Source organism: Stylophora pistillata, chromosome 5 (genome assembly GCF_964205215.1).
Source record: "Stylophora pistillata chromosome 5, jaStyPist1.2, whole genome shotgun sequence".
Lineage (NCBI taxonomy): Eukaryota > Metazoa > Cnidaria > Anthozoa > Scleractinia > Pocilloporidae > Stylophora > Stylophora pistillata.
This window is the reverse complement of record NC_142523.1, coordinates 21,004,120-21,025,852: the sequence shown is the minus strand read 5'-3', so window position 1 is coordinate 21,025,852 and position 21,733 is coordinate 21,004,120. Positions and strand designations below refer to the sequence as shown.

General features: G+C 39.9%; 1 protein-coding gene across 1 annotated transcript in view; it reads right to left on the bottom strand.

Annotated features, from left to right (window-relative positions):
• Positions 1 to 21,733, bottom strand: part of LOC111338866 (uncharacterized) — a 30,631-nt gene that overhangs the window by 4,907 nt on the left and 3,991 nt on the right. The window contains exons 3-16 of the mRNA XM_088760260.1: positions 19,422 to 19,811; positions 18,933 to 19,019; positions 15,935 to 18,646; positions 15,512 to 15,634; positions 14,522 to 14,692; positions 14,328 to 14,437; positions 13,264 to 13,322; positions 12,785 to 12,924; positions 11,629 to 11,928; positions 10,295 to 10,594; positions 9,651 to 9,953; positions 8,932 to 9,404; positions 8,194 to 8,288; positions 7,760 to 7,916 (exon numbers count right to left, since the gene is read on the bottom strand). Of these exons, the coding sequence (XP_088616386.1) occupies positions 7,760 to 7,916; positions 8,194 to 8,288; positions 8,932 to 9,404; positions 9,651 to 9,953; positions 10,295 to 10,594; positions 11,629 to 11,928; positions 12,785 to 12,924; positions 13,264 to 13,322; positions 14,328 to 14,437; positions 14,522 to 14,692; positions 15,512 to 15,634; positions 15,935 to 18,646; positions 18,933 to 19,019; positions 19,422 to 19,811 (5,420 nt within the window). The remainder of the gene's footprint in view (positions 1 to 7,759; positions 7,917 to 8,193; positions 8,289 to 8,931; positions 9,405 to 9,650; positions 9,954 to 10,294; positions 10,595 to 11,628; positions 11,929 to 12,784; positions 12,925 to 13,263; positions 13,323 to 14,327; positions 14,438 to 14,521; positions 14,693 to 15,511; positions 15,635 to 15,934; positions 18,647 to 18,932; positions 19,020 to 19,421; positions 19,812 to 21,733) is intronic.

The following is a 21,733-nucleotide window of genomic DNA, read 5'->3' as shown; positions in this document are numbered from 1 at the left end:
CCCATATGAAACCCAACTAAGGATCTATTAAAGATACACGACCGAAGTCAACTTAGCGGATGACAAAGGAGGTGTATAATTATTTGGGGTCTACAGGGTCAGGGTTTCCCTTGTATGAATTTGTTTAATTGAAATTAACCTGTATCCGTAATTGGATCCTTTCGCTTATTCAATTCCTGGCGCTTATTCAAGCCGAATTTCATAAGCGCCTGGAATTTCACTCCAAAAAAAGAATAAACTATAACTAATGCGGAGAATTTTTTCAAATTGGGCGGGCATCAAAGGTTCCAGTCTTAGCGTTAATTGGGAATTTTAGTGCAATTCTCGCCTTTCAAGTCAACGCTGGTTCCTTTACATTTTCAGTGGATTCGACAATTTTTCAATTTCTTTTTATAGTGATAATTTTTCGCGTAGTAATTACTGTGTTTGTTTATATGTGTTACCACGCCCTATATAAATCTATTTAAGGAATTTTTAAGTCATTGTATTACAACTGGTGAAGGTCTCGGACCGAAACGTTTTTTATTAAACTTTTTAGACTTTTTATTGAGTATATGTCTTCCTTCGTTCGAAGTTGTCCGTCCTCGTGTGCCACACTACTTCTCCTACCATTTATCGAGATATATATAAGCGAAATAGGCAACGTAGGATCCATGACAGTGCTCGACAACGAAGGAGCGATTACAGTAGCAAATGGACTACTCAAGTTACGCACATATGGATTTTAATACAGCCTGTTTCGTAGACCAACAAAAGTTGATCCACTCATCAGTTAAACTCCATACACACTGAGGCATCGTGACGGTTAACTCTAACTCAGCAACGTGATCACATGACATTGTTTAAAAAATTTAAATCTTGAAACCCGTGCGCGCGCCGATAATAGCGTTAAGAATACTTGAGAATATATTTTCGCCGATGTCTACGATTGGATATTATTTCACTTCGCTTGTTTAAAGAGGCTTCAGGTGGATAAGACAAGATAAAAAATCTCTCAGTGAGAGATAAATTGCAACGTTTTTTGGCATTGGAATATGCTCTAGCCCTAGCAATAATTTTCCATGAAATCGAACAGTCTTCCCTCTTCTCCTTTATTTTCTACAGGTACTTGCTCAGCTCTGTGTCATTTTGCCGTCTCTCGTGGTTGAACGACATTCGGTGGTCGCGCCATCTAGTCTTAAAATCTGTCGCTGAAGGGCCAACGTACGTTTCAGTTTCTTCCCTGGTAGACGACCTCGCTTTGCAAACATTCTCCTCCTAAAGGGCATTCGTTTTTGTTCCTGCAATTGCATAATCTTTGGGGGCGGCTATCTTCGGACATTTTTGCGGTCCTGATTGTGGCTTTGTTATGCCCGTCTATGATCTGTTTCATATTTGGTGTGCCTGAGTAGCTCAGTTTAATGGTGTTTCTATTGAAAATTTTCCTCACTTTGTGGGTGACTGGAAAGTACTTGTCAATAAGGTTAATAAACGCTCTGCCAATGTTGCTCTGGGTTTCTGTTAAATGGTGGGTTAAACCAAATTATGTTTCTTCGCCTTTTGGTTTGGTATTGTGGTCAGTGCGGTTCCGGTTCAGTGAAGTGCAGCTTGTATGTGTAGCCACTCTTGTGTAACGCGTCTTGGTAGGGAGGTGCGGCTTTGTTAAACATGTCTTCGTCAGAAGAGATTTCAGAAAGTATTTTATTAACTGCTTCGGGGATATTTCGTAGTATGCAAGGTGGGTGGTTAGACTTGCTGTGTACGTATATATGGGTAGTTGCTGGTTTGAAATAGGGTCCGAATCTTCCGGTTATCAGGTCAAGCGTTACATCGAGAAAGTTGATGATTTTCTTGTTTACCTCGATGGTAATTCTAAGGTTGTTTTGGGCAAATATCGTGCAAATCTGTTTCTTAATTCTCTCCACTTTTTGGGGTGTCTGGTTTATAACTGCAAGGCCGTCGTCACGGTAAAGTCCGATGTTAATTTCTGGTGTAGTCGCAAGCTGTGATAGGAGGTAGCAGCCGACTAGTTCACATGTCTCCGCTCCATCATAACTTCCCTTGGTGACGTCGAAAAGGCCGTTGGAATTTTTCTTCTGCCAAGAGGTCTCATTGCTAAATAGTAGTGATTCCAAGAAGGAAGCAAGAAGGACGATTTGGCGATCATCTGGGGAGATCGTCGTGTAGTTAGACGCGAAGTCGAGGGCACGTCCGAGTAGATCTTTCGTTATTGAGGGGTAGAATTCTACAACATCAAAGCTGATGAAAGCAGATTCGCATTTATTTGGTAAGTTTTTGAACCACTGCAGCACAGAGGATGTGTTCTTCCATTGATTAACGCCTGTTGCATTTACAAGTTTCTGGTTAATATTTTCGAGAATTTTCTTGCTTATTTTTCCAATTTCCTGTTTTGATGGGTTGATCAAACGACAAGTGGGTCGGTTTAAGAAATTGTCTTTATGGCCTTTAAGTGATACGAACGCATCTCTGGGCGGTAACGTCGACCCGGTCGTCAATACCTAGTTTCTTCGTGATTGCTTTGGCTGCGGCGTCAGTTTGTCTGAGTTGCTTGCTGTCAGCTTTCTTGCATGTTTTGGTGATGTTGTCGTTCAGGAGTGGATTATACTTCGTGGCCTCTGGCTTATAAAAATTGGTAGATTTGTCTGCTTTAACGAATAAGCGATTTTCGTTTTTAATCAACTTGATATCTTCATTCAGTTCTTTCTGGAACTGGCATTTCGTATTCTTGAATTGGACGCTTTGGATTAATCGTTGCATGCCGTCCTCAAAGTTGCGCAGCTCTTCGATGACCGGCGGGCAGTTGTTTGTCTTGAAGCCGAAAGTTTCTTCCTCTTCCGCTTGTTCTGGGTTCAAGAAGTGGAATGTGGAATGCTTGCCATCTCATGCGGCGCAAAAATTGAGATATATATATATATATATATATAGAAGCAAATGGACTACTCAAGTTACGCACATATGGATTTTAATACAGCCTGTTTCGTAGACCAACAAAAGTTGATCCACTCATCAGTCAAACTCCATACACACTGAGGGATCGTGACGGTTAACTCTAACTCAGCAACGTGATCACATGACATTGTTTAAAAAATTCAAATCTTGAAAACCGTGCGCGCGGCGATAATAGCGTTAAGAATACTTGAGAATATATTTTCGCCGATGTCTACAATTGGATATTATTTCACTTCGCTTGTTTAAAGAGGCTTTATGTGGATAAGACAAGATAAAAAATTTCTTAGTGAGAGATAAATTGCAACGTTTGGTGGCATTATATATATATATATATATATATATAAAGTTTAAAAATTGCAAGGATGGACAACTTCTGACGTCAAAAATAGAAAACAATACAATAAAAAACGTTTCGGTCAGAGACTTTCTCTCAGTTATTTACAACCTTTTAAATAAGAAAGAGCATTAAATAGGATAGAAGGGCCAATGATTACGTAATTATATATAACGACTAATGAACTGGTGCTAATAAAAAGATAACAAAAAACCTAATTACAAAGAAAGAAATGGAAAAAGAGAGAAGAATACTAAATATGTTAAAATGAGTGGAGTAACCAATTGCAAAGAAGCAATGCGGCAAGCATTAAAAAAGGGGAGGCTTAGTTTCAACTACAACTGTAAACCGTACCAAAATCCCAAAACAAGGCCTTTGGAGCCCGAAGGGGCAGATGAACAACAAAATCCCTGGAGGTGCCCTTAAATGATAATAATAAATGATCCTATGATACTAATCATAATAAGATCCCTTGGCAGGGTCTCTGAGTCCAATTCACACCTGAAGGGCCGACAAAATCCAAGAAAAGTGCCTTTGAACGTTAGTATCTATTTATGCTCTCAGAAGTTATTTTGCGATCAGAAGTTATTTTGCGAAGAACTTGAATCCATGAACTTTAACCAAGTCTTTGCATCGTCATGTGTTAACACTTCTTGGAGTCTATTAAAGAACATTTTGCAGCAATGTATCGATAAACATGCGCCGCTCCTTGAAAAGAAGGTTAAAGGGCGACTCTGTCCATGATTAACTCAAGAGGTCAAACGGAAAATGAACTTGAGGGATGGTTTACTCAGGAAAGCTCGCAGGACCAACTGCGAACATGACTGGTCTACGTACAAACCTCAGCGTAACAGAGTGACAGGCCTTATTAAAAGATGTAAGAGTAAATATCATCAAGATATTTTCAGAGACAGTGCTGACTCTCCTGATAAATTTTGGTCTGCCATTAAAAAGCTGTACCCTACGAAGTTAGCCTCAGAGCAAGGATCAGTTTTTCAAATAAACGGAACGAAGACAACTGATAAGAAATCCATCGTTAAGATTTTCTGCGACTACTTTACTAATGTTGCTATAAAACTGAAAAAGAAGTCGTTTCTACTTCGTGACCTTGTTTGGAGCAACCCTAGCGAAATGACACTCCCACAAGTAAAAGAGAAATTCCTTTTTAGAGCTGTGAAAGAAGAAGAGATTCTTACCGAGCTGAAAAAACTTAAACGGAAGAAAGCGACTGGTTTAGATAACCTTCCTCCTGGATTACTTAAAGATGCAGCAGGAGTCATCGCAAAACCTTTAACATTTATAATTAATTCATCCCTTGCAACTGGAGTAGTCTCTACTGAATGGAAATTGGCCAATGTGATTCCCATCTTTAAGTCTGGTTCCATGGCAGAAATTGACAACTATAGACCAATATCGATTCTCCCTACTATGTCAAAGATTTTCGAGAAAACGGTGCACAAACAATTACTGATATATCTCGAATTCAACGGTTTTCTCTCTGAACATCAGTTTGGGTTTCGCCGCAATCGCTCGACGGAATTAGCAGTAACTCTCTTTACAGACCTTATCCGGAAGGAAGCGGACGGAGGTAAAGCTACAGGAGCGATCTTCATTTACTTATCTAACGCGTTTGACACCATCAGCCATTCCGTTTTGTTAGAAAACTGTCTCAGTATGGAATACAGGATAATGAACTGAACTGGTTTACGGACTATTTATTCCTCCGAAACCAGATCACTCAATTTAAGGGAGTATTGTCAGAACCTAACCCTGTTTTCACAGGTGTTCCCCAAGGAAGTATTCACGGGCCGTTATTGTTTTTGATTCATTTTAACGATATTCACAAGCCGCTCTGTTATTCTAAAATTATCACCTACGCAGATGACTCAGTAATTTTCACATCCTCGAAAGACTTGGATATTATTCAACACAATCTCAGCGAAGACATCAATAGCCTTGCCTCCTGGTTTCGAGATAACGAACTTATCATTAATCTCAAAAAAGGAAAAACTGAAGTAATGCTATTCGGAACAGCAAAAAGATTAAGTGGGTTTCATCGCAAAGAACTGAACCTCTCAGTAAATGGATCTCGCATCGACACGACTACAAATTACAAGTACCTAGGTGTCTATCTGGACCCTACATTGAATCTTGACAAGCACTTTTACGAAACATACAAGAAATCTGTAGGAAGAGTGAATTTATTACGACGAATCCGTTCTAACACTGACACCTTAAGCGCTGAACGAATCTACAGAGCAATGATAATGCCCATATTCACTTATTGCGGTCAAATTACGCTTGGTTGGTCAGAAACACGAAGGCGCCAAGTAAGAAACCTGGAACAACGTAGTCACGGATTATTCTGTAAAACTCAAAATGTCTAAACTGTGAACTCCGTCTACCCACAATTGAAAATTTTTTAAAGAAAAAGGCTTGTTTATTTTTTTTTTGATTGCCGAAAAGGCAATGTTTGTAGTCCTTTCAAAGAATATTTTAAATTGTTAACCCACGATTTTAATACGAGGAACAGAGGGACCACCGTTGCTCTGCCGAAAGTGAGACTTGACTTCGCTCGGAAAAGTTTTCATTTTTTAGGAGCTTCAGCTTTTAATTTTTTCCTTTAAAAATCAAGCAAATTAGCAGTAGGGTACCATTTAGGGAGTCTTTAGATCAATTTTTTGCACAGGGCATTTAATTTGGTGCGTAGTCATTCTTATCTTATTCTAGTTTTTATCCTTATATTATGTTATTTAGACAGGACCCCATTGATAACACTGCTCCTGCACTGAAGGGTTATCCTGTATAAATATTCGTTATTATAATTATTATTATTATTATTATTATTATTATTATTATTATTATCATTATTATTATTATCATTTAAGGGCCCCTCTAAGGAATTTGTTGCTAATTTGCCCTTTCGGGCTCCAAAGGCCTTGTTTTGGGATTTTGGTTCGGTTTACAGTTGTAGTTGAAAGTGGGCCTCCCCTTTTTTAACGCTTGCCGCATTGCTTCTTTGCAATTGGTTACGCCACTCATTTTAACATATTTAGTATTCTTCTCTCTTTGCCCATTGCTTTCTTTATAATTAGGTTTTTTGTTATCTCTTTATTAGCACCAGTTTATTAGTCGTTATCTGTAATTACGTGATCATTAGCACTTCTATCCTATTTAATGCTCTTTTTTTATTTCAAAAGTTGTAAATAACTGAAGAAGGTCTCTGACCGAAACGTTTTTTATTAATTTTTTTTTATATTTTTTACATCAGAAGTTGTCCATCCTCGCAACTTTGAAACTTTGGGTCGTTATATATATATGTAACTAACTGCAGACAGTGCACACTGTTTCGACCTATGTGGGTCTCATCAGTGCAGTGCAGACACTGGGCCAAGCTCTGGAATAAACCATTGCCTGGGCGCTACACTTGTGGGACCAAGTGCAGGCATGTTGCCATGCGACAGTGCTCAAATCACAACTAAGGTGATGAGCTTCGCCCGAAGGCTAAGTGCATGGCAACCCCAGTGTAGAGTGCTCAATCGCAAGGTAGCCAAAAGGCAAAGCCAAGCGAGAGCTATCTAACTGCAGACAGTTCACACTGTTTCGACCTATGTGGGTCTCATCAGTGCAGTGCAGACACTGGGCCAAGCTCTGGAATAAACCATTGCCTGGGCGCTACACTTGTGGGACCAAGTGCAGGCATGTTGCCATGCGAGAGTGCTCAAATCACAACTAAGGTGATGAGCTTCGCGGTGATGAGCTTATATATATATATATATAGAGTCATTGCTCTGCAATTGCGCATGCTCGCTAGTGTACTCTAGTTTGAGCACTCTGGCATGGCTTAGACGATACCACAAAGGTTGGATCGTTTGGGGTGACCATATTGGTTCTCCTCCATCCTAGCATTAGCACTGCACTGATGAGGCCCAGAAGGCCGAAACAGTACTGTCTGCAGTTAGTTATATATATATATATAACTAACTGGGCCTCATCAGTGCAGTGCTAATGCTAGGATGGAGGAGAACCAATATGGTCACCCCAAACGATGATATATTATATATATCGATATATATAACGATTATATATATATATATAACGATTATATATATATATATATATATATATATAATCAAGCCAGCGAAATAAGACTGCCTTGGCAACTTCAATGCCTTTTTTTAAAAAAAAATTATCTTGACAATCCAGATGTCTATAAACCTGTCTCCGCGTCTGTCTGTCTGCCTTCTTATTCTTTTGTGTTTCTATCTGTATTTCAGTTATCCTTTCTCTTTCTGTCTGTCCGTCTTACTGGCGGTCTGACTTTCTTCCTACCTTTCTACCTACATGTCACTCTGCGTCTAGATGTCTCTGCATGTAGATGTCACCCTGTCGCTAATTCTCTTGAAATATTTTTTTACTCAGAGGCGAAAACAAGTAAATTTAAGTCCTCCACTGACAGTGTTGGGTTAGACTCACCTTTGCTCCATAGAGAGTGACAGGTTTATCCACAGTAATAAATGTCAGTGACGAAGCTATCGCACCAATCAGAATGGAGATAACAACAAGTCCAGTCAGAATCCATATGATACCAAAAATACGGGCAAGGATAGAACGGGGCGATCGGTCTCCATATCTGCAAGGAGTAACTCAAATTTATAAAAGCATTAAGGTAAACATCAATACTTAAAAGAAGTGCACTAGAGTTATATACCTAGAGACGCAAATGTGTCTGAAATTAGCGATATGATGAAATGCTCTACAACATCAAATCACTTTTTGTTAGATAACCGATCGGTATTATAATAATAACAACTACATCTTGCCCTATAAGACTCTGTGTATGCGGCTAAGAATTAAATGTACAACCTGGTATCAAATCCTATTGCAAATGTTCGTTATGGTCAGCTTACCCAACAGTTGTCATTGAAATGAAAGACCACCAAAATCCCTCACCGACGCCTTTTATGAAAGCAGGTGGAAATTCATCAGGGTTGAATCTAGAGTCCTGAAGAAGGCATACGTTAACATAGTCAGAGAGATATGTCAGTAAAATGGTCAGAGAGATATGTCATACTAAGAAATACTTATATTTTTAGAAATCTTAATTTCGTTTTTTCACGAGGATTAGTAAAGGGCAAGAGCTTGTTAACTATTATTCAACTTCCGGTGAAGTTATTTGCATTTTTCCTTTTCATGAGCTCAAATGTAAAGATCACATGGCCTTTTCTTCTCATATCTAAACATACCTGAATGGTATAAGCAACTACACATCGAAACCAGTCGCTAGGCATTTTAATTTACCTAATCATTCTAAGCAACATATGGCAATCTGCGGTGTTTCCTTATCGGCTTAGGTAACACGGAGAGCCGTAAAAATCTTGAACAAAAGCTCATCTTTCAAACCGGCAGTCTAAATCCCACAGGGATCAACGAACGCTTTTCATTCCGCTAATCTATTCTTGTTTTTCTCGTTGCCATGTTCCCACCAATAACGTAGCTCCATTTTCTGCCTTTAAAAGCACACACAACCCACAATTCCTCTTTTCGCTCCGACGAATGGCTAACGCTCGAAACGTCAGCTTTTGTAATCGTTACGGTGGCCAATTTACCATTTCAACTTTGTTGATATATCCAAATTATTTACTTACCAAGACCCACAAGATAAATCCAGAAACATAAGCCATACATGCTGACAACATAATCATAGGAGTACATTCTAAAACTGCGTTTATCATGTTCTTGGCCATGGACCCAGGAAGGCGCTTTGCAGCAATAAATGCCACCCCTGGGGACTCCACCAGGTTGATATAAGCATAAGCCCCCAGGTATCGTGTGATGTCCTTGTTTCCGTAGATCGGAAAGCTAATCTGTGGAACATCATCGATATCACCAAGCACTTCCGAGATACTTTTCTTAGCAGAATATTCGCCTTTGCCGTTGGTGGTAATCTTGATTATGGTAGAGCTACCGTGACCAGGGCAGAGGCCACAAGCCGCAAAGATCATATCTGTCACAATTCTGCTGAAGATTCCTTCCATCTTGCTGTCGTCCACGTTTAATTTCAGATATGGAGATGTTGACCAAAAGTTTGTGTAAAGAACTTTTGGGCAACGGCATGATTCTTGTGGAAAAGTGGAAACATTCTGTCAGTGGACTTTTCATCTGATTTTATGAAGCATATCTGGGGTTGTTTGTAACATGAGATAGTCAAGTACTCACACTGGTAATCACTCAGGATCTCAGTTAGGTACTCGCTCTGGTAATTCGTCAGGTATTACCTAAGTACTCACTCAGGACTAACTCAGGTACTCGATCAGGAACTCGCTCAGGAACCTAGTCCTGCACTTACTCACGTCTGAGTACTCACCTGCGTAAGCATATTCAGTATACGGTCCTATGCCTTTGCGAGTAAAGGCTGCCACTCCTATTCTGTAAATCGAGTACGCCTGGACTTGCAGGGAAACCGAAAGATCCGTTGCCCTCAAAGTCAGCATGTGCTCGTCTACGTCTATGACTTGTCTCTCGGATGTTTGAAGTCTTTCGTATTTTAGGGAGTAACCTAGTAAAATACCGTTGATGTGATTTGAAGGGACTGGACTCCAGCTGACAGCAATGGATGCTTCGGATGTGAAGTTGTAGGCCGTGAGCTGCACAGGGGGCATACTAGGAACTTGACGAAGAGATAAAACAAAGAGAAGAAAACAATAAACTCAGAAAAAAAGAATTCCGGACAAAGGAATAATAAAAAAAACTCACACAAGTGGCAAACATAACAGAGGTGTTGTTGAAAATCTCGTTCTTTGTTTGTTTTGTCATAATTTCTTTTCTTTTTCACCGAAGCAAGTTACTAAAAGTAAGAAAATTATTACTATCAAATATCGATATACAATAGGAAGATAAGAACAGGAGAGGGGAGATTAAAAGTAATTTTTTATTTTGCTCCGATGTCGCCTTTGGGAGACGTGCAACATTTTGGCAACGTCCTAAGCTGCTGCCCAAATCAGAACTCACCATCTTCCCAGGTTTGCACATAGTCGAAATATTCTTTTCCACAACCTTTAGATGTCCTGGCACAGATTACTACCCAGTACCATGTGTAGGGAGCCAGTTCATCCAATAAAACTTGTTGTATTTCTGCGCGCCGTCTCTTTCTAATCCAGGTTAATGTTGACCCGTCATCGTTTGCGTATCTAACTTCGTATCCCAAGAGGATGCCATGCACGTAAGCTTTGTTCATTGGTTGCCACGAAACACGAATTGTCCTTGAACTTGTGACTATCATAACAATATTTGGTGGGGACTCGCTTGGGACTGATGACGAAAGAGACAGATTTTAATAAGGAGATGTTTGCGATTTGATATTGAAAGCAATCGAGGATACTTTAGCTTTTTTCCGCGTCGGTCTGCGACTGTTCGCTAAAACTCTTTGTTCCTGAGCCAATCGGACCTACACAAATCACGACCTGGTCGCTCGCTAATTCCCGATTCCATACTTGAGTTTCCCTTTGCCTCTTGCGATGTTCATTTTTGATTTGATTAGCCTTTGCAATCTTTTTGGCTTTTCTGAATAGAATTCCTTTGTAGGTTAAAACTTTAGCGGATTGCAATACTTCAAAAACCACAAATATGATAAAGGCAGATATTCCGCCACAGTGAATTTCGTTCTGTTTCGAGAATATGATTTCCTTTGAAGAGGAGCTGCTCCTTGAATCGATCGACGTCTCTTAAAACTTGCTGTGGCATTTTACCCTCCCCCTATCGACCTCTCATTGAAAACCAAGGGAGTGTTTCCTTTTAAAAATAATACCCAGTTCACGCCAGCAAGCCTGTTTCGTTAAACCGCTTATGGCTGGATTAAAATCAGAAACAAAAAAAATCAAAACTTTTCCTTAGGTTTGAAAAACTCAATAAAGTTTATATTCAGTGTTCTAATTTGATGTCAACAAACATCGGTTTAGTTGCTTCTAGGAAGAAAGCAGTTTTAAATCATGTAAAAAATAAAGCTATTAAGCAAGTTTAAGCTTTGGTGCGAGTGGGAATTGGTGTAAATGGAGAACTGGTCTCCATGTGCTAAATTTGAAGTCGACAAACAACAGTTTAGTAGCTTCTATGAAGAACACAGTTTTAATCGTGTTAAAAAAAAAACAGCTATAAAGCATATTTAAGCTTTGACGTGAGTGGGGTGTTGGTGTAAATGTGGAATTGTTCTCCCCATGCTTAATTTGAAGTCCACATACATCAGTTTTGTAGCTTCTACGAAAAAAGAAAACAGTTTCAAATCATGTTTAAGCTTTTGTGTAAGTAGGTACTGGTCTCTTTCGTTCACTTGCGTATTGTATTCTTACCATCCTCCTGAGTTTGCAAAGTCACTGCTTCGCTCGGTATTCCATTTCCATTCCTCGTAAAAGCATACACTCGTATGGTATAATTTGTGAATTTTTTCAAATCCTTCAGCACCTTTTCCCGCGGCAGGGGAAGCACAGATTTGTGGATGTCGTGTTGAAACTTGGTGTTGCGTTCCTTGTATATAATGACGTAACCAAGGAGTGGAACTGAATTCAGTTGCGTGACTTCCGACCATTTCAGCTCAATCGTTGTTGAAGTGGAACTTTTTGACTCCAAAATAACTGGAGCTTCATTTGGCACTGAAAAAGAAAAAAAAGAGATGAAAAAAATTTTCTCTAATTGTTCTGAAGTAAAATTTTCGTAACACGTTGTTTTATAAACAATTGTCTTTGTTTTTTTGGTACGCTTTGTTTACCATGAGTTCAGGGTTCAATAATCTTGACCATGTACGGGGATATCGTAGAGATAAAACATTGATAATTTACATCTAGTAACAATGTCCTTCGTTAAAATAAAATATCAAGATCACCGTTACGATTTTTGTGTCTCATTCAGCGGTTTAGTCAAACGGAAGATGCGCAAGTTGTAGTTAAAATAAGAACACATGAATGGTACTCCTTAAGCTCATAATTATGAATTATCACATAACCAGCCGGCCCCGATCATGCAATCTAAGAGAAAGTCATAGTAAAAGCTGACTGGTGGAGGACCTGACGGGTTGACCCGAGCCGGTGCGGAGAAAGCCGCACGGCCCTGCTGCTCGTACGTCATGACCTCGAGCCATGCAAATATTTTCCTGTCTGGCCCTCCCACTTAGTCAATGGGGCATAATACTTTTAGCTCAGTTCAGGGAATAATTTATAGTTTTGAGTTAAGCTATGCTTAACAGAACAGACTAATAATGGAAGGTGGATAGCCGAGGAAGTCCTTCCGTCAGTCACATCTCATATGAATTTTTCTCTTTTGTCAACTTTGTCAAAACCTTGCTGAAGCGCGAAACCTCTCATCTAGCATATAATTAGCACCACCCGAACGGAAAATAGCAAGTGAGTAATAATCTATAGATTTCCGGTCAGTGCTTGTTACAAAACAATGAGACAATAGGAAGAAAATGCCATATCAGGTTATTGTTATCTGTTCCTTCGGTATTCTCACCATAACTGCTGGTAATGTTGAGTAATTCTGCTGAAAAATTTCCAAGAGTTCCTCCAGCGATTTGTTCTTGCAAAACGACAACCTGAAGCGAGTCTATCGCTGGGTAGGTGACGTTAAAACTTGCGATAATGCTTCCTTGCCTCAAAAAATTAAGAAAACCGTAAAGATTAAGAGTAAATAGGCTACAACAGACCTCCGACTCACATCAGCCATATTTGTTCTTGATCTTCATATACATGACTCATCAAAGGTTAGCATGAACAAGCTTTGGAGGGATGACCCCAAAAGTATCCAAACGAAATAAGAAAACGCATGAAACGAATAAGGACTGAAGGTACCAAACATAATGACTGCGTAAGTTGTGGCCTCATGAGCAAAGAAAAACTCTGGATCCTCATCGAGCTTCATTTTCTCAAACAAGTGAATCTTATCCACCTTCAACAATTGACCCGCATACAAATAAAAGCAGGGAGAAATACCTCAAACTCAAAAGCTTGAATGTTACGGTCTCGCCGTTTTCCAAATAAAAGGCCATGACCTGAAATAAGCGAAGTAGACGTTTAAGGATAAAGAGAGATTGAGCACCGCGTTTATGTAAGACATGAACACCAAGAGTGACCACTTGAGCTCGTTTACCCGTCATTTTTTTCACGTTCGCCGGTTGCGCTGTGCTGTTTCTACCTGAAAGTAACCTGTTTCACGTTTGCCGTCTGAATAATGATATTCTCCCCTTTTTTTTCTGGAAAAAGGGCACCAAGGCTATTCTTTGTAAGCCATACAAGGGCGCTTTCAAATCCATTGTGACGTGAGCTCACGCAAAGCGAAAGCAGCAAGGCTCACGATATTTTAGGTCAAACATGGAAGGGCAAACTGACGTTTGCTATTGCACGTGAACGCGATGCTAAATCTCTCAAATAATCGCTCGTCCAGATTTAATAAAAGATTTTTATGCTGGAGCTTCAGCTCTAACCCTTTATGACACGGTGCTATTTTTCCTGTTGTTCGAGGCTAGCTCAAGCTATTAAAGCCTAGAATTAGACCGTTCAAAAGAAAGCTGGTGAGCAGTTGTTATATTGTTTTGACCGTTATGATTAACAAAGGGTTCAAACTTGAAGTCCGTACATGGAGTCCTGGTAGGTGGCCATTCGAAAACAAATAAAAAAAGATCGATTCGTGTTATAAATTTATTTTTCCCTGAGCTGTGTAGGTTGTTTCGTTGTTCAAGTATGTGAACATTTCCCTAGTATAGAGGTTCATGTTTCCGTTTTGTTTCCTAATTACGCAATTATGCTATTTGATGCTGACCGTGGTACTGCTTTCCACCACTACTATAGTCAATAAACCCAAACCATCTATTTTAAACAAAAATCTTAAGTTAATTATTTCTTGCTTGTGGTGCTGCTTTACACTAAGCTTAAGAAAGTGGATCAAACTTTGAGATCAGTCAGAGTGAATTCATATCTAGGAAAAAGAAATAAAAAGGATTAAAAATGTACGATCGTTAGTACTATACTAAATAAAGGTGATGATTATAAGTACTAACGGTATCTTGAATCTCATCCTTGTAATTCTTATACAGCTCACTGTCAGGGTTTTCAAGCTCATCACTCCAGGTTTCAGCCTTGAATCGCACTTCGTAGTTTAATTCGTCGGCTAAAATCGATAAATGAATAAACGACTGATTGATTATGAGCCAGTTTTTATTAATTCATTATTACTGATAGATAATCAAGTTACCTGGACAGCTGTCCATATTACAAAACTGCGTCTCAGTTGCAGAACCAATACAGTATCTTCCACCAAATGCTGGCTTAGGGGTGTCACACTGACGTTTTCTTGTCTTGTTTCCACCATTACAGGGCTTGTTACAGTTGGGCCATTGAGTCCAGATACCCCAGTTGCCGTGAACTAAATTATTTAAAAATTAAATAACTAAGCTTGAGACAAATCTCGCAGGCATGGGGGAAAAGATCATATAAGTTATTTGTGCGAGGAAGGAGAAAATATTTAAAAAATAACCCCGAAATGTGCACGAAAAAAATGCAATGAAATTGCAGGAAATTAAGGTGTTTTGACATAACTGAGGGACATTACAGTGTAACATTATCACAAGAGAACCTGCTAACACAAAAGTTCCGAGATCCAAGAAAAAAAATTACTATGATGCACTGATGCATCCCCAGCCCATTCAACACTCCTGTCTCGGGTAATGTCTACACTGCTACACCGAGACGTTTCTACAGCTAGTGGAAACATTAACGATTCAGGGAATCCAATTTAAAATTACAGTGAGATTCTGACTCTTTCACATCCAGAAAAGCAATTCTAAAATGCCCTCCCAAAGTTGACATAACAAAGCTTATGGCAAACTTATGGAAAAAAGGTAAAGTACTTTTTAACAGTACTTTTTTACGAACTCGTCGAGCCATTTTACGTAGTTAAACAAAATTTAACCTGTGATAGCGACGTTTGAAGTTTCAGTTTTAGAAATCTGTGCTAACAACAAAGTGATACTCTGATAAAATTTTATACGCAGGGATGTAGCCCGAAGACTGAAATAACGATAGTTCGGGAATGTGAACTCCAGAATGTGAAACGCAAATGAAGTCAAAATGTCACATGACGGAATGAAAGGGTTTAAACCGAGACTAGCCAACTATATCTGATGCGCCCCAGCGAAGGCTAATCGATATCACCATTCTTAAAGAAACTGAGCTATTGTCTCACCTATTTTATTTTCGCATGCAGCACCAGTATACTCTGAGGTACAGCTGCAGTAGAATCCTTGCGGTTCGACTGTCCTTAAGCATTCTCCATAATTCTCACAAGGATTTGGGACACAAGGATCATCTGCAAATAGATGTTCTCAAAGAGATTAAATTCTGTAATATTGTTTGCGATTAAGAGACAAAATAGCATAGCTTTCCAACAATGATGGAGACTTGAGTCTTGATATAAAATATCATTTTGGCGTTACAGTCTATTATCGAAGCGACTGGTTTTTAGCCTTGACACGCCTTATACCGAAGGCCAAAGAGGGAAAAAGTAGTAATGGAAAAAGGAAACACTAACTAGAAGCAAATATAAACAGACACACAAACGAACAATAAAAAAAGACAATGAAGAAGTAAGTGCATTTTAAGTTTATACCTGGTTGCCCTGCTACAGATGTTACTGTTGCCATTCCTTCTGCAGTTGTTGCTGCTATTGTTGTTGCTGTGGGTGTTGTTATTGTTGTAGCCACTCCTAATGATGTAGACCCATGTGCGTGTAGTGGCGGTGTTACAGTTTTTCCTTCTGTTTCATGTGGAAGTGTTAACATTTTTGTTGTTTTAATGATTTCTGATTTAAATAATGTTTCTAAAGCTGTATTCATTTCTTCTGTAGCCTCTCTCGACGTTGCTGTTCTTGTTGGAGGCGTTAGTTTGGATTCCGTATTTGTTGATATCATTAATACTGCCTCCTGTTCTTTTGTAGTTCCTGAGGATGTTGATTCTGTCGATTCTCTTGTTTGTAACGTTGTTATTGAAGGGAAAAGTAGTGATGTTTCAATTATGGGCGACTCTAAAGTCGACTTTGTTGACGCTACTGATATGGCTGCTTGTTTTAATGTTGCTAAATATTTTGAAGACGCTTGTTTTGTTCCTCTTGTTTTTAACTTGACTAATGATGGAAACGAAGTCGATGTTGAAAATGACGACGGCTCTAAAATTGACAGTGTGAAAGTTGCTCTTATTCCTGTTTGTTTTAATGTTGATAAAATTTCTGACGACGATGCTAATGTTGATTCTACCGTGTCTAACGTTATTTTTATTAAAGACGATGATGCTGCTGCTAAAATTGCTGGTGGCTTTAAAGTTGATTTTGGTAACGTTGCTGTTGATGTTATCGATTTCCCTGTTTCTAGCGTTGATACTGATGGCAACGCTGTTGATGTTGCAATTAATGGCAGCTTTAAGTTTGATTTTGTTGACAGTGCAACTACTACTGCTTGTTCGGTTGTTTCTGTAGCTGAAGATGATTCTGACGAAGCTGCTTCGACTGACTTTCGTGCTTGTAAGCCTGCTGTTTGCGACGGTAAGGGTGCTGAAGTTACACCCGCTGGTCCTTCCAATGTTATCGTCGACATTGCTGCTGTTACAGCTAGTTCTGTTGCTCTTCCTTCCTCGGTTGTCGCTAATGATGATGTTCCAGGCCCTAGGTGTGCTATCGGTTCTGTTGTCGATAATTTTGAATTCAGGTTTGCGGTTTGAAATGAAGCAGTTGGTGCTAAAATTTCCGTGGCTACTGGTTCTGCTACTACTTCTACCGCTGTTGATGTTATTATCTCTTCTATTTTGGACGTGGTAGCTGTTGCTTGTAATGTTGCTGAAGCTAGCTCAGTTATCTCTCTCTCTGCTGATGATTTCAACCATATTGCTTCAGACGACTTCGGTTTTACTGTTGCTGTTGGTAATGTTTTGGTGGTTGTATCTGGTTCTTTTGCCGTTGTTGTTAATACTGAGTATTTTGAAGATGGTGTTGGTATAGATTCTGCTGATTTTAATGTTATTGTTGTTGTATCTGATGTTGGTTTTTCTGTGGTTGAAGTCGTTGCAGGCTTTTTTGTGATTGTGTTGGTTGTGGTTGTGGTTGTGTTGGCTGTGTTTGTATCTAATGTTGGCTTTGCTGTTGTTGTATCCGTTGTTGGTTGTGCTGTTATTACTGAGGTTGGTGACGCTGTTGTTGCGTTTGTTGCTGGTTGTGCTTTGGTTGTATCTGATGTTGGCTTTGCTGTTGTTGTATCCGTTGTTGGTTGTGCTGTTATTACTAAGGTTGGTGACGCTGTTGTTGCGTTTGTTGCTGGTTGTGCTTTGGTTGTATCTGATGTTGGCTTGGCTGTTGTTGTATCCGTTGGTGGTTGTGCTGTTGTTTCTGAGGTCGGTGACGCTGTTGTTGCGTTTGTTGCTGGTTGTGCTGTGATTGTATCTGATGTTGGCTTTGCTGTTATTGTATCCGTTGTTGGTTGTGCTGTTGTTACTGAGGTTGGTGACGCTGTTGTTGCGTTTGTTGCTGGTTGTGCTTTGGTTGTATCTGATGTTGGCTTTGCTGTTGTTGTATCCGTCCTTGGTTGTGCTGTTATTACTAAGGTTGGTGACGCTGTTGTTGCGTTTGTTGCTGGTTGTGCTTTGGTTGTATCTGACGTTGGCTTGGCTGTTGTTGTATCCGTTGGTGGTTGTGCTGTTGTTTCTGAGGTCGGTGACGCTGTTGTTGCGTTTGTTGCTGGTTGTGCTGTGATTGTATCTGATGTTGGCTTTGCTGTTATTGTATCCGTTGTTGGTTGTGCTGTTGTTACTGAGGTTGGTGACGCTGTTGTTGCGTTTGTTGCTGGTTGTGCTTTGGTTGTATCTGATGTTGGCTTTGCTGTTGTTGTATCCGTCCTTGGTTGTGCTGTTATTACTAAGGTTGGTGACGCTGTTGTTGCGTTTGTTGCTGGTTGTGCTTTGGTTGTATGTGATGTTGGCTTGGCTGTTGTTGTATCCGTTGGTGGTTGTGCTGTTGTTTCTGAGGTCGGTGACGCTGTTGTTGCGTTTGTTGCTGGTTGTGCTGTGATTGTATCTGATGTTGGCTTTGCTGTTATTGTATCCGTTGTTGGTTGTGCTGTTGTTTCTGCGGTTGATGACGCTGTTGTTACGTTTGCTGCTGATTGTGCTGTGGTTTTATCTGATGTTGGCTTTACTGTTGTTGTATCCATTGTTGGTTGTCCTGTTGTTGTTTCTGAGGTTGGTGATGCTGTTGTTGCATTTGTTGCTGGTTTTGGGGTTGACGTTGATGTTTCTGTTACTGGTGGCACAGTAGTCGTTTCTGGCACTTGATTGGGATCTTTAATACAAAAAAAGTTATGAGTCATTCAAAACTACTCGTAAAGCTAAAAAGAAGAGAACTCTAACGAAATATCAAGTTGAATAACCTTTGTAGTTGAATTAAGTTTCAGCTTAAGACGACATCTATTCTTTTTCACAAGTTGCGACGGGCGCGAGGAGTATAAAAGACAAATCGATCGGCAAGACGTACCTACTACTAAATGGCTTTTAGTCTGACAGACAAACCGTCTGACGGACGGACTAATTGTTAAAAGATCTGCTCACTTAGCACAAAACAACATCACCTTGACAATGACGTTCTTCACCGTTCTTTTGCAGTGCACATGTTTGGCCACTAGGACATTTGACATTTTCACAAGAAACAGCAGTCTCTACAACGAAAGACAAAAGAAAGATATCACTTCCGTTGTGCTCTAGAACAAATAATTTAAATGATACTTTAACTCATGATGCCAGATAATATTGGAACTTGCCACAAAACTAAACGGTCTCTCTCCGCATCAAATCCTTGTAGAGGACGAAAAGACTTGCCAACTCATGTGCGCGTAGTTTGCGAGTGGTAATAAGAAATTTCCACAGGTGTTTATGATTCATGAAAGCCTTGACTGGTTCTGGTGTATCCCTCTCCCCCAGCGCCAGCTCCCCTCCTAAAGAATGATAAAGATCTCTAACCCTAAAAGCTACCACAAATTTGATATTCAAAAACTTAAAACGCAAAAATGGGCTCTTTTCATCTCTCCACCAGATTACTTTGATGAACTCTGCTTACTCACTTTCACCGTTCGTACAATAGCGCCAGGGAGTAGAACATCCTCCATGGTTATAGAGCTTGTACAGGTAGAACGCACCGCAGTTTATTACTTGAATCGATCGTTCTTGTTGACATTTTTCATTCCCTTCAGCTATACACAACCTCAAGGTGACCTCACCTTCACCAAGAAAAGGATGGTGATCTTTTAAGTACAGACGATCCGTGGTGCCGCACCTGCCCTTGGCAGGGGCTTTAATCGTGGCAAGGGCGTTGCCTGCGTTTCCAGACACTAAGTACCAATAATGCCATTCGTCCTGAAGGTCATTCCCATCACACTTGTCTGTTGCATCTTTATAGGTCTCCGACCGATCTCCTTGGTTCAGGTCTTTGTAGTCATCAAGTTTACAAGGATCTGTGGAAAGAGATAAGATCAGCAAAGGATAGTTAATCTCCATTCAAACTAACTCCGTTGCACCTTTAGCTTCCTAGCAATCTCGATTTAGATCTTTTAATTTCTAGAAGACGGGCAGCGTCTCCCTTCCCCAATCCCCCTTCCACCCCCTACACTCAAAAGAAGCTTTTGAATAAAGCCCGTCAAATTGAGCAACCGGAGCGCAAGTACTAAATGAAAAAAAAAAAAAATTGAAGTTATAACCACGCTTAAGTTCTCCTAGGGTTAATGTTACTAGTTACTTGAGTGCTGCTTAATTTTTTTTCATTGGAACATATTGGAATTACCTTCCCAAAAGAATCGTATCCCCATCAAAACCAACGCTTAAACATGATTTAAGAACGTGTCTTTGTAAGAATCAAACATCTTGGGAAATGAATATTTTCAACTCCCCTTCAAGTTTTACAACCAGTTAGGCACTCAAGGGGGATGCACAAACGTGTCCTTTTTAAGGATTGCAGCGTTCTTGTTACCATGGTAACAACGGCTACTTGTTCGAGGTCTGGGGCCTTATTTTCATACAAAAAGACCGCAAAAAAATGTAAAATGTCTATTTCTCTATCTCAAGCTAAATACAACATTACAGATTGGTACTTCTAGCATACGTAGTGAGATCATTTGTCTTTATTTTGATACATTCAATTTTTCCGGGGAGTGGAACACATGAATACATTATTTATCTTGGTACAGTTTCGGTCAGTTTTGCAGTAGGGTAAAAGAGGGAAAACCAAGAACCGCCAGAGAGACGAATCGATTGCGACAAAACGGGCGAGAAAGTAAAACAACAAGATTTGGAGGACGGATGGTGGAGAGCGAGATCCGCACAGAGCATTTATCGAGTACGTTGGTCACCGTCCGAAGGGTGATAACGCTCCTGGAAATTTCTACTTGAGTCCAATTGAGAGCCCAAAATCCAATGTCTGGTACAAGATGGTTCAAACTGGTAGAAATGCATTGGCAAAGCTAATGCAGAGTATTGCGTCCATCACCTCCCTAGACGGAAAGTTCACAAATTCGAGTGGTCGCAAAACAGTCATCCAAGCGTTCTGTGATGATTTTGACCCACTGGAGATATCAGAGCTCACTGGCCACGCCAATCCGGAATCCATATCCAGCGACAGCCATAATCCTCTGGAAAAACAGCGGCGAATGTCGAATAAGTTGGTTGGTTTCAACCCAAGCACGACAACTACCAACGGCTATTCAAGTCATACTTTACGGGAGATTGTTCTCAATAGCTCAGCCACGCCAAGCAACACAGAAGCTACTAGTGACCTTGACAACAATGCCAGTCGTTCTAGTTAGCTGATGGCAGGAGCAGTTGGCGGGATGTTTTCTGTAGTAACTTTTAATAATTCTCCAGTAATTAAATATTTCCATAAACTTTCAGTCCAGCGTGACACCAACGAGCGACTCCCTGCAATGAAAGAAAAACAGTTAAAGTTGTGACTTTTAACTTTTTTTGAACTGTTTTCCGTCAGAGTTTACTGAGAAATTTCAGTCTTAATCATTATATTTTGAATACACTTCTTTTATAACTGTAAAGCACTTACCGGTTTTTTGTAGATCTTGCTTTGATCACCAGAACGCTTGAAATTTTCATTTCGCTTGAGGATTTGACCATTCAGTTGTTGATTGTCGGCGCCACATTTTGCCAAGTTGAGTGGTAGCAGCCAAATCTCTGTCTTAAATAACTCCGTATTTTGTACTTTAAGTTTTTTGTTGAAGATTGTAAAATGTGAGGCACTGCTTTCTCCACGAGTTTGAAATAAACGTGGTTTTCATTCTAAAAATATCTTGTTCCCTCTATTCCATTGATATTGACACCTGACTTTGAAAGGGTTTCCATTGTTTGCGCACTGGCGTGGCGCACAAAAATACAA